Source organism: Muntiacus reevesi, chromosome 6 (genome assembly GCF_963930625.1).
Source record: "Muntiacus reevesi chromosome 6, mMunRee1.1, whole genome shotgun sequence".
Classification (NCBI taxonomy): domain Eukaryota; kingdom Metazoa; phylum Chordata; class Mammalia; order Artiodactyla; family Cervidae; genus Muntiacus; species Muntiacus reevesi.
Window position 1 is genome coordinate 57060745 of NC_089254.1, and position 13720 is coordinate 57074464.

The 13720-nt window shown below is 40.1% G+C and overlaps 1 protein-coding gene across 2 annotated transcripts in view; it reads left to right on the forward strand.

The window, feature by feature from the left end:
* The window catches only part of ELMO1 (engulfment and cell motility 1), a 556385-nt gene that overhangs the window by 268016 nt on the left and 274649 nt on the right, over positions 1–13720 (forward strand). For both annotated transcript variants that reach the window (XM_065939966.1, XM_065939964.1), the window contains exon 14: positions 3679–3783. In XM_065939966.1, coding sequence (XP_065796038.1) covers positions 3679–3783 — 105 coding nt within the window. The remainder of the gene's footprint in view (positions 1–3678; positions 3784–13720) is intronic.

Consider the following 13720-nt stretch of genomic DNA (forward strand, 5'->3'; position numbering starts at 1 on the left):
TTTGCCTGTTTGAACAAAGTGTTGACTGACGAAAACTACAGCTGAGAACCTGCATTGGACATCTTTGTAAAATTTCCAGAGGTGTCTGGTTGAACAGCAACTGGACACTAAAATTCTGGTTTAAAGCCTGTGGCCTTAGTTCAGATTCTGGTTCTGCCACATTCTGGCTCTAAAACTCGGCAAGCTACCCAGATTCTCAGTGCCTCAGTTTTTTACTGGCAATGGAGGAAAATAATAAGACCCGCTTTGTGGGAATTTTATGAGGATTAAGAGTTAACATCTTCAAGGTGCTTTATATAACACTTAGCAGATAGCAGACATTGTTTTATTGGGACTATTTGCTAAATAGCCACATGAATCTTTAAAAGAACTATAAAAATATACTTTTTCTTTACTGTAAGACCTTCGAAAACAGCAGTGCCCTATTTGATACCCCCATTGTGTGCCTAAGGAAGTGTGTAATTGACTGAAAGAGGCTTCCGGGGGTCCTGGGAGCACTGTTCAAACAAGACTGATGACCCTTGACCCGCAGGGCCTTCTCCTTGGTCAGTTTTACTAACAGAGCTTTGGAGGGTTGTTCAAACTAGGTTCAGAGAAACTAATTTCTTTTTCAGATGATTGTCTTTCCATATACTTATTTTTGGAATAGATTCATAGACCAACACTAGAAATAAGTCTGAAGTAAATGTCATGTTTTTCTCGTTTATTTGGCACACTCTCCTTTATTGGCTCAACCACGCTGTGTAGCAGCTAATATTGATTAGCCTACTTTTTTCTCAAACTCTTCTCAGGCTATATGAAGTATAAATGGCTAACAGTACCAAAATAAATGCATTCAACATATAAAGGAAAAAAGTAGAAACAAAAGCATGTGGAAACTTGTTGTCAAAGTAAGACATTGCCTGCACTTCCAAGTTCAAGTTGCAAGTTTCTGGGCAAGATTCTTATCTCATCTGAGCTGCAGTTTCCTCATCAATAAAATTCATGCAGCCACTATGGAAAACAGTATGGTACTTCCTCAAAATCTAAAGATAGAACTACCATATAACCCAGCAATTCCATTCCTGGGTGTATATCCAAAGAAAACTGAAACACTAATTCAAAAAAATACATGTATCCCAGTGTTCATAGCACCCAACATATGAAAATAACCAAAGTGTCCAACCACAAACAAATGGGTAAAGAAGGTGTGGCATAGATGTAGATATATGTGTGTATACACACACACACACACACACATATATATATACATAAAATGGATTTCTACTCAGCCATAAAAAAATAAAATTTCACCATTTTTAACAACATGGATGGACCTGGAGGATATGACATGAGTCAGATGGAGAAAGACAAATACTGTATGCTATCACTTATGTGTGTAATCTGAAAAATAAGACAAATGAATGACTAGAACAAGACAGAAAAAGACTCACAGATATAGAGAACAAACTGGTAGTTACTAGTGGGGAAAGTGAAGCAGGGAGGAGCAGAATTGGAATATGGGGTTAAAAGATACAAACTACCATGAATAAAATAAAATATACAAGGACATATTGTATAGCACAGGGGATATAGCTGATATTTTATAATAACTTTAAATGTTGAAATCAATATAATGTTGTAAATCAACTATACTTCAATAAAATGTACACCTAAGAAAAAATATGAGATAAATTTTGGAGTTTTCTACTCCAGAATTAAAAAAAAAATAAAACAGCATTGTATTATTAAAAATTAACAAAATGAGAATAACAATAGTGCCCACCACCTATTTATTAGATGAGAGAACCCTAGTGAAACCCAAACTAGTGCTTAAGAGTACTCAGCAGATAGTAACATTTGTATGTTACTTGTGTTCTTGAAAATTGAATACATTCAAGTCAAAATAAAAATGTACACATAATGAGGGCAGTTCTACTATTCTCTTCTAAAGAACTGAAAATATTACAAGATTTTCATTGCAAGTTACTTTTTAGACTACATCTTTGATCATTTATTTTCAGCATTTTGCTTCACCCACCCCCCCACTTTTGAATACAGGTCTGACTCTGGTACACCAGTGAGTATCAGATTAAGGCTGACTCTCACTGCATTTGATGTGCTCAATGATTTTCATTTTTGTTACAATTTTATTTATTTTATGAAATATATCTTTCTTATCCTAACTAGTAGTACTTTGGTATTTAAAAATTTTTTCAACATCTTAACAAACAAATCAGGTTAAAGTGCTAAAATAAAATATTGAAGTCACTACACTGGTCCAAATTGCTTTACAGATATGGACAGAGGTTTCTGGAAATTGTGGAACTGTGGCCAGTAGGCAGCCACTGTCCTGTAATTTTAGATGTTAGTAGTTCATAAAACAATGTCAAATCAGCATGGAAAAGACAACTTCTATGTATTCTTGAAGGAGGTAGAGAAGTGGGGGTTGTTTGAACAAGTGAACAAAAGATTCTTCCTGTATATAAATTAGAAAAAATCACCATTGACCAAAATTTCTCTGGCAGATCAAAGAGTCATACTGTTTATTAAGAAGTATTCAGGAACAAAAAAATATATTCTTTCATACAAATTACCTAGATTATGAGGAAAGAGTAGTTTCTTTAATACCTCTTCAGCATTTCTTTTCCATCTCTTTAGCAGAAAAATGACTTCCCTCAAATCATTTGTGTATGGGCTAAGTTGCTTTAGTCGTGTCTGACTTTGTAAAACCCTGTGGACCAGAGCCTCCCAGGCTCCTCTCTCCATGGGATTCTCCAGGCAAGAATAACCCATGGAGTGGGTTACCATGCCCTCCTCCAGGGTATTTTTCCAGCCCAGGGATGGAACTCAACTCTTACATCTCCTGCATTGGTAGGCGGGTCCTCTACCACTAGTGCCGCCTGGGAAGCCCCCCAAACCATTAGCCATTTAGATCTGAATTTTCAAGACAGATGTTGGTGATCATTTTCGACAGTTGGCTGTGGAAAGTGGTTTACTGCCCTGACTAGGAGTCTCTGGTGATGTTTACTGAATAATCTTGAGCATATGGACAGTTTGTTGGGCATATTTATAACTATTGTGGGGTGTTTTTTTTGGTGTTTTTTTTTTGTGTGTGTGTGGTTCTTGACACTGTGTGGGTGACAAGGCCAGAGCACTCCCTGGAAGTAGGCAGATGTTAGGCCTCTGTGAACATCTGAATTTTATAGTCCTGTGTCTGCAGAGATCTGTAAGTCTGAACAGTTCATAAACACCATGGACTGGTGTGACCATACTTTACCCTCACTCATGAGGATGAGGAAGTTAAGGTGCAGAAAGGTAAATGGCAGACATACAGCTTTATCCCAGGTCTTTCTTCCCAAATACTATTGGTTCCAGTAGAGCACAGTCACCTGAAATAACTGTTTTTGCATTATTTTCTTTTCTTGCAGTGTCACATGTCTAAGAATAATCCCATATTTTGATTTTCAGCTGAGTCTCCCAACCCTGGGTCTAGAAGCTGGTTTTGAGGCACTTGTAGAAAGAAGCCCCCATCGCCACCCCAGCAGGCTCATATGGAGACAGCAAATGTCCTACTTGATTATTTGGAGCTTGCCTTGTGGTACTTTGTGGTCTTGTGGAGGGAAACCAGACCTCTTGTGGTTGTTGATAAAATCTACTGGAGAACTAACCTGATCAAACCTTTTGTTTTAATCACAGAATCATGTCAACCCCGCCATGGACTTTACCCAGACCCCTCCTGGGATGTTAGCTCTGGACAACATGCTGTACTTCGCCAAGCACCATCAGGATGCCTACATCCGGGTAAGCATGTGGCCTCTTTCAACTGTTGTAGGTTTTCTGCTGAATTTGAATTTCCAACTTGTATATATGGAGGGATTTCCCTTTAGATGAGTGGCCCCAGAGTTTTGCTTCTGTTAATTCGTAAAGTAAAAAATGAAAATTAAATGAAATGAACACCAAAGTAGGGATTTTTAACTTTTAGTTTTTTTTTTTCACATGATGACATTTTTAAAATATACTAGATATTGGAAAAATATTTTATATAATTCAGTTATTTAATTATGGCAAAATCTCTTAGCCTTAAATAACAAAGAGAAATGGGAATCTCTTAAGACTTCTCTGACTTCTTGAGAAGAGTCTCAGGATTCTGTCTAGTACTGCTCTGTTCAGTCTAATGCTGTAGATACAATAAGATAAACAGAGAAGTGTGGAAGAGATGGGGAGGGAGGAGAAATGCCTTCTTGCATTTCATAACAGATCAGTGAAACACCAGCTACCAGGGCAGATTCCTTTGTGGGTGGGGCTAAAGGAAAGTAGAAGGTGCCCAGCTCTGCATCGGCAGGAAAGACAGAGTGTGAATGAACTGGAACGTGGAAATGGTGACAGAGAAAGTCTGCCCATCAAGGCTGCTCCACTGGAGGCCCTGGATTTGTGTTGACCTCTGTCCCCAGTCTCTAGAGAGAGGACCACAGTTGGGTGACGAATATAGATCCGTGATTGAGATGGAGGAGGATATGAATAAATGGGCAAGGTCATTGGTGAGTGGTTAAAGTGATGACTAGATATAAGCTTAGAAAATAGTCAATGAATGAAAATTCTAATGCATGAAGACTAAAGCTGAAATCGGAGTAGGATATGAGCCTGTATGGGGCTTCCCAGGTGGCGCTAGTGGTAAAAGAACCTGCCTGCCAATGCAGGAGACTTTAAGAGATGTAGGTTAGATCCATGGGTTGGGAAGATCCCCTGGAGAAGGACATGGCAACCGCTCCAGTATTCTTGCCTGGAAAATCCCATGAACAGAGAAGCCTGGAAGACTATAGTCCATAGCGTGGCAGAGAGTCGAACACAACTGAAGTGACTTAGCACATGAGCATTTACCTGACATTCTCTGTTGGATCCCTCTTAGCACTGGCTTTCTGGAGACCAGGGTTCAAGACCTTTCACTGTTGTTAACCTGCTGATGTAAATGTGGGCGATTCCTTTTGAATGGCCTACAGTTTCTTCTCCAAACTAGGGAGTTTTATCCCCTCAGGCGGCATTTGGAAATGTGTGGGCATGCTTTTTTTTTTGGTAGTCATCATGCCCATTGGGATTCTACTGGCCACAACCCTCTAAAACATGGGACAGTCTGCACCTTGAAAAATTATCCTACCCAGTAGTGACTGCTTTGATAAAAAGTCGTGCCAGATCTGAGTTCCCTGTGAGCACTGTCAGTTCAGTTCAGTCGCTCAGTCGTGTCTGACTCTTTGCAACCCCATGGACTGCAGCACGCCAGGCCTCCCTGTCTATCACCAGCTCCCAGAGTTTACTTAAACACGTGTCCATTGAGTTGGTGATGCCATCCAACCATCTCATCCTCTGTTGTCCCCTTCTCCTCCTGCCTCCAATCTTTCCCAGCCTCAGGGTCTTTTCAAATATTTTAACTTTATCTGTTTTTCTATATATGCAATTTGACAAGTTTTGACTCATATTGAAACATTGTTTATAATTTAATTATATGAAGGATTTTGGGCATTCCTCTGAAAGTTTTATGCACTTCTCAGGTTCTCGGTAAGAAATATAATTTTCCATAAGAGAATAATTTTTTCAAAAGTTTAATTTGTTTTATATGTGCATACATTTATTGCACGGATTTTTTTCTAGGAATGTAATTGCTCCCACAGTAAGTAAATTAATATTTTTGAGATACCATGTAGTTTAGCCTTGGAGAGTTGAGTGTGAAAAGAAGAAGCCTAATAGAAATTGAATTTAGTATTAACTGATTAATGTTTGTGGATGAATGTTTCTAAAATTACAATATTGATGTCAATATATTGTTAGTTGCATAAGGAACATATGTCTCAAAAAGAGTAATTTAATATTTTAAACCCATTTTCTCCAATGTGTTCTCTAAACCATCATAAGTTAAACTAATACCATAGCAACATGATAGAACTTTATATCTGATAGGAACTTGAAAGAAAATCCTGTTTGAAAGAAAAGTGTGGCCCTTTTCATCCACATACACTTTACTTTCTGGTTAGACATTCCAATAACTGAGATAACTGTTGTTTTCTAAAAAGTGTCCCTTCCTTGATGTTTTTTCTGTGTCCTATCTGACTTCGGGGTCCTTAACTGCTACTTGGAAAGCTAAAGCTATTTATCTGAATGAACGGGATTACAGGATCGTATATAAAGTCTGAGGCATTTCAAAGGAAGTTTTTAGATTTTTTAAAAAAAACTTTTATTTATTAATCTACTTATTTTTGGCTGCAGTGAGTCTTTGTTGCTTTGCACAGGCTTTCTCTGGTTGTGGAGACTGGGCTGACTCTGTAGTCGCTTTGTGCGGGCTTCTCTTGTTGTGGAGCATCAGCTCTGGCTGCACCTGGCTTCAGTAGTTGCCGCTCATGGGTTACAGAACACAGGCTCGGTAGCTGTGGCGCACGAGGTTAGCTGCTCTGTGGCATGTGGAATCTTCCATACTAGGGATGGAGTCTACGTCCTCTGCATCGGCAGGCCGATCCTTATCCACTGAGCCACTAGGCAAGTCCCTGCAGGGAAGTTTTGTGGCGACTATGAAAGCAGGCTTCCCAGGCAGCACAGTAGTAAAAAAAATCCTCCTGCCAATGAAGGAGACGCAGGAGGCAAAGGTTTGATCCCTGGATCAGGAAGATTCTCTGGAGTGGGAAATGGCAACCTGCCCCAGTATTCTTGCCTGGAAAATTCCACGGACAGAAGAGCCTGGTGGGCTACAGTCCGTGGGGTTGCAAAGAGTCAGACACAAGTGAGCACACACACACACGTGAAAACAGATGTCCCAATGGCGGTAAGATAGAGACAATGAAAATTGTCACTTCAGCAGCTAATTATAGATTTTGATCTATGAGCTGAGTGGCTCTTCTCTAAAGGTGGGCTCTTGGGTTCGTAATAAGCTTACATTTTGATAAAATTTGGTTTTTTTTAAATGGTAAATTTCCTATCTAAATGCAGTTATTCACTTATTATTTATATCTTTTATTCCGTAAACATGTATTCCCTACCTGAATATATAGTCTCACTTTTCACTTTGCCAGTCAGATTTATGGCTGAGATTTTTAAAAAGAATTCTAATGTAGACACACACACACACACACACACACACACACACACATTTTCCTTCTTTGCCCCTGATAACACTCCACCACCCTCCAGCTACTATGTTCCCTCGAGTACTGTGTGTTTTTCACCGTTGTCTTCTTGCGCCGTGTTCTAACTCACCTGCCTCTCATTTTTCAACACTTGGTATCCGTCACTTTCCAAAAACTGTTCTGCTATGTGAAGAGTCCTCGCCTCCTCCTTTGTCTTATTTGCCCTCCCATTGACCCTGGACACTGTTTCCATTGACCGGTTCTCCCTTTTTTGCCTGCAGCCTATGGTGTCTGTTTTGGTTCTCTCCTTGGCTGTTTTAGTCTCTCTGATGGGTTTCTCTCCTTCTGCCTGCTTATCAAATGCACATGATCCTCATGACTCAGTCTGTGGACCATTTTCTTTTCAGGCACTCAGGCTGCGTGCATTTACTGGGTAACTATCAAATAGCCTGCAGTGAGTGAGGAGACAGGAATTCCCCAAGGAATAAGTCACTCATGCGTCCTGTCCTTGAGGATTTTACTGTCTACAGATGGAAAGTAGGGGAAACTGGGGGGAGAGATAAATACCAGCCCTTTCTAAGCCACTCAGTGGATTTTGATTGGGTAGGAGTGATACCGGGGACACAGAGGAGCATCCCAAACACAGATGTTAGGTAAGGAGGACTTCCTGGGAGAAGTGGCATAACACTTAGACCTGTTGGGTAGTACTAGTTATCAGGTGAGGGGAAAAGGGTGTGGGAAAGTACTCTAAATAGAGGCAAACATGCAAACAGAGGCATAAGATGTGTGCTTTGTTTAAGAGACCACAAATAGCACAGCATGGTTAAGGCAGGGAATGGCAGATATGATCATGGCTTGGGAGACAATTGTGGGCTGGTTCGTTAGGCACCCTTCATGTAGTATTAAGTTATTTGGGCCTTAACCCAAAGGCAGTGAAGAATTTCTGAACTATTTTAAGGCAAGAGAATGAGAGTCAATTTTAGAAAAATCATTCTCCTGCCAGAAAAGAAACGTGAGAAATCAATACTAGCAGTGAAAATGAAATTGGGCAAATTATAGAGAAACGATGGTCACCTGAATGAGGGTAGTAGCCGTGGCATTGGGGAGAAGGAGTTTGAATGAATTATTCTGGAGCTGAGATAAATTTGATTCTCTCCAAGGGAGAGAGAAATACTCGCTTGAGTGGTTGGACAATGGTGTCATAGATGAAATAGATCTGCACGCTGTGAGGGGATAGTCCTTTGGAGACATCCAGACCCTATATGTACATGGGACATCTGTCCGGGTCTTCGTTTCTAATAGGCAGTGAGATATGGGCAGCAGAGCCCAAACCTATATAGATACCACATTCTAAATGTTCTCCATTCTAAACTTTCTCTTTTCCTCTCATCTATTCTCCCTCTTATCTATTCATGTAGATTGTTACAATATTATCTTAATAACCTCCCTGCTAAAGCCTGCACTCTTTGAACCCATCTTCCAGGCTAGCTGCTAGAAAGATTTTTCTAACCACAGTTCAGAACACTTTGGGAACCACCCCTGGCCCACAACTCTACCCTACCTCTGGTACGTGGCACATAGTGGATTTTAATGATTGCTTGTTAGTTGAGTAGTTTCTTTAGTTTTATTTCGATCGTCTCTTGCCAGTGATCAATTTGTTTTTATCATCTGGGAATCATGGTCTTTGGTTCTCTTAGCAATCATATAAAAGTATGTATTTGCAACATGAATTTATTGATGGGCAGTCTGGTTTTTCATGTATTGTTTGAATAAACTTGCTAACCATGTATTAATGAAAGCAGCAGATGTAATTGAATAAACCCACACTTGGACGGGCACAGATCACAAGGAGAAATTGCAAATCTGAGCATCCCACTGTGCCCAGAGAAAATCTGAAGGTACTGTGGACATAATTGCTTTTTTTTTTCTGGAAATGCTTCATTCCCAGAGCCCCCCAGCCCCATGCCCACCCAAGGCTCTCTCTGTGAGAGGTGGAGGGTGGCGTTTGGCTCACTCCCATGATTCTGCTGTCACCCAGAGATGGATAACTGAGCATGTAGTGTGTTGTTTCATCTTGCTTTTGTTTTTACTCCCTGGAATGACAATTCTTAGTCATTCTTGGAAGAAAGAAATTTAGTGACTCCATTGGAAATAAAACCTTTGGTCTTAGAACATATATTCTTGCTGTATTTAATTATTCACTGGAAACTACTGAGACCAAATGACTTGGTTTTCTTTTGTTTCAAGACTCATACTGGCTATTGTGGGAGCCAAGATTTAGCCACAAAGCAGGAGGTTATAAGAAAGAAACTAAGGATTCCAAACACACAATGGTCAGGTCTGGGGAGGACCTGGGATTGGAAAAAATACCTGAGAAAAATGCTAAACTAAAGACGTCATTTCAGGATGGAAGTAACTCTTTATGGTAATACTTGTCTTCCCCTGATTGTTCAGAGAAAATGAGTACCTAGTACAGGTTGGGTAGCTTACAAGATGTGCTCCATATATTTAGCTCAGTCTTCAAGAAAAGCTTGTGAGACAGGAGTGTTATCACAATTTTATAGATTCAGGAACTGGGACTTAGGGAAGTACTAAAAGCTCCACTAGGTCAAACAGTCAGGAGACCAGCTGACTTTGAACTTATGCTTTGGCTTCCAAATCTTAGGCTCCTTGCAGCCTGCAGCCTCCTTTCTCAGAGCTTGGATTGTGATGAGTACAGCAGGTCTGTTCTTCCTGACATGATGGGTAAAGGGACAGAATCAGAGGAATGCTTAGAAGACTCGTTGATGGGACCATCAAACAAGTGTTTCTATTCAGTTCTGATCTTCCAAACTCTAGCATGATCAGAAGGTTGTTCCTAAAATGAAGAGAGGTGGCACCTTCTCTTTCCATTTTATTACTTACTGACTTTATATAAATATCACAGTGTCTTTATTAGATTGTAAATCCTTTGAAAACCGAGGCTGTCTTTTTCCTATATTTTGTCATATTACCACATATTTGATTGCTACTCACATCATGCTATTTAAAGTGGTAATCAAGCCCCGTGAAGGGATCACTACAAAGCTTTCCAGATTGCAGATGTGGTCATTAGTTTCAGACTAGTGACAGGAGAAGTGACATGCAGAAGGATTTTAGAAGGTTCAAAACCTCCTGGAGTTACAGCCAGACAGAAGCATGCTGTTCATTAATCCTAGACCCTAAAAAAGTCTGATAAGCTATTTAAATATGCCACAGTAACAGCCAAAAGTATGCAAACAAGATGTTTCTGTTATTGCTTGTATCTTTCTCAGAGGGAGACATATTCACACTGAAAATAAAAAACAGTTCATTTTCTCAGATGCTAAAAAGCATCAAACCAAAGAGAGGGGCTTCCCAGGTGGAGCTAGTGGTAAAGAGCCTGCCTGTCAATGCAGCAGACATAAGAGACCCCGGTTCAATCCCAGGTTCGAGAAGACTCCCTGGAGGAGAGCATGGCAACCCACTCCAGTATTCTTGCCTGGAGAATCCCATGGACAGAGGAGCTGGCGGGCTACAGTCTATAGGGTCGCAAGGAGCCAGACACAGCTGAAGCAATTGCACACAGGCAAAGGAAGAGAAATCTCTTTCAATATTCACATTCAACATCAACTCACTCAGGTTGATGCTGTCATTATTTCCATTTTGTGAATGGGAAACTGATGCACAGGCGGGATTGCACACAGCTAGGGAAGTGCTTGTGCTAGAGCTGAGTTTAACATCGAAGAGTGTGCTACCATATGCTGTGTCTATGCCCTGTGCCTTTTAGGGGTTCATAGATTCATATAGAGGTAGCAACTGCAGATCAAGTAAGCTCTAAGGATGTATTTTTCTCACCTGACACAGTATTTTTAATGAAAAGAGAATTTGAGTTGCCTGTGGCAGGGCCTGCACTCTCTCTCCAAAAGAATTGCGAGCTCCAGGACTCCCTATTACTTTCTGTCTGGCTGCTTTATGAATTCTAGTTTTCTGCCTGCTACCTGAGGGACCTGACTTAGTTGCCATGATATTGGCGACCTTTGTGAAGTTCTGGGTGCATTGTCAGCACACAGTGGTTGCTCAATATCTCTTACTTGACTTTTTCTTTTCTTAGTGCATAAAGTTATACTTGGTTACTGTCCTGTCTCCTGAGGGCTTCATATTTCCGTGCTGAATGTTGTCTTTCCAGCCTTGTTGTCAGCTCCTGGAGAGTAGGTGCTTCATCTTGTGTTCAGTATTTGTTCTCTTGCTGAGAATAAAGGACTTTAATTTCAACCTTCCAAGAGTAGAGGAAAAGATTAGGCATGCTTCTCAAATTCTCTGGTTGTAAATATTAAAGAAAAAAGTCATCAGACATTATTATAAATACATGAGTCCAGTGTCTGGGGGCTTTCCACAGTCAGCCCTCTCTGCTGTGTGTCAGACCACACAATGGAATTCTCGCTGCCCACAGCCTGCACACACAGTGGCACAGAAACCAAGTATCCCTCATGCACTAACGGGGTGCTGATGGAGGCAATGATAAGCCTTTAAAATAAATTAAGGAACTTTTAACATTTCAAGGGGAAAATTGGCAGTTTCCCAAGTGGCATAATTACAAGACAGTGTGTAATGTGTAATTAAACTTAACTATGAAGCAAATGATTGGAATAAAGCTTGGTGGCACATCATTTTTTTTTGTTCCCCTAGTGCTGACAGATCCCTCCCTCCCCTTGTCCCTAAAACGACTTTACAGCAGCAATTGCCCCTAATTTTTTTTTTAATGAAATTATATGTTGCCAGTTAAACACAGAGTTTTCATGTAAAGGAACCTTTTTTATTTGAGTGATATTTTCCTTCTAGGTGATCTGGGGCACAGCATCCATAGGATAACAAGGGCCTCAAGGCAAAGCCTTGCTGGGACTTTAATCTTTGTCTAATTATTCATTTAAATACTTTATTCTTTACTTTTTATTTTGACTCTTTCTTTGACCAAGGTCTGCAGCCTGGAGGCTTGTTTTTATGTACAGTTTTTTCATGTTTTAAAAATAGTGGCATTAATTTCGTTGATTGTGAATAACCAAGCTGTTACTGCCAAACAATCAGGACCCCTTGAGAGTGTGAATATGTGATTAGATTTACTAATTGCACTGGAAAGCAGAATTTCTGACTCCCAAAGCCAATGATTTGAATGAAATACTTCAGGCTTCAGGATGAGATCATTGTTCAGCATGAGCTGGGTTTTATCTCAGACAACCCATCATCTTAAGGAGGGAAGGCAGTTTCCACATCCATGAACAATTGCTAGATAGAGCAGTGCATGTGTCTTGAGTTCTCACCACCTAAGTTCTTTTGGTACCTACTTCAGTGACTGGAATCTGAAGCAGATCTAAACCTGGTAGCTGCCTGTTTCCTTTACCTCTGCTACCAGCCCAAGCTGGGTATTAGGTGTAGAATTTTTCACTTAGCTATACCTAAAGGGTTTTTTGTTGTTATTGTTTTTAAACTGTAAAACACAGTGGGATTTTAAAACACGTGGGTGGATTGCTTGATAAAAAAAAAAATGTAACCAAAATAGAATAAACTCTATGCAGTTGACACAGTGCAAAGTAGGCCCAGTGTGAATTGCAAGGTTAGAAACTGCAGGCAGCCTCTTGTGTGGATGACACTGTTGCTCATTAGGGTACCAGCTAAACTCTTAAACAGTCATATCTTCTTATTCTTTCTCCACATCCGTTCTTTCTCAGTCCACATCGTCCATTGTTTGCCTCATTATTCTAGTTAAACAAATACATTTTTATTGAGTCCCTGCTCTGTGACAGGCTGTCTCCTTTCTGCTGTCACCAACCAAGTACCCCCTTTAATAATGCACTTTCTACCTTCATTGTGGAGCAGCTGGAACACCCCAGCTGCTGTGCTGGGGGTGTGGTGTGGCCTCTCCTCTTTCTGCTGTCGTTGCTGTGCCACGCTGTAAAGTTCCAAGAGCTGCTCTTCACTTTTGCCTGTCCCTTTAAGAGGGGAAAAGTTTCTGGGAATCCCCTCTCTCCTGTGTATCTAAGTGGAAAGTGTTATAGGCCTCTTTAGCTTTTTAAGTTATTTTTAAATAGTGGACATTATTTTCAGATCAGTTTTAGGTTTACCGAAAAATTAAGCAGAAAGTACAGAGTTCCCATAAACTACCCCTTCAGTTCCTCTCCCACACACAGTTTCTTATGTTATTAACATCGTGCATTAATGTGGTGCTTTATTGGATTTAATGAAGTCAATATCCTACAGTCTTGCTATAACTGACTATTAGCTCCGGGACTTTTGTGGGTTTTTTTGTCCTTTGAAAGATTCTAGATAAATAATCATGTCATTTGTGCACCAACAGTTTTATTTCTTCTTTCTCAATCTGTGTACTTTTCATATCCTTTTCTTATCTTATTGCATTAGCTAGGATTTCCAATAAGATGTTGAAAAAGTCAGAAGGAATATCCAGCCTTAATCCTGATGTTAGGGGCAAAGAGTTGTTTTTTTACCATTAAGGATGTTGTTAGCTGTAGGGTTTTTATAGATGTTCTTTATCAAGTTGATGAAGTTCCCCTTGGTCATTAGTTTGCTAGGACTGCCATAACAAAACACTCAGTGGCTAAGACATTAGAAACATATCCGTT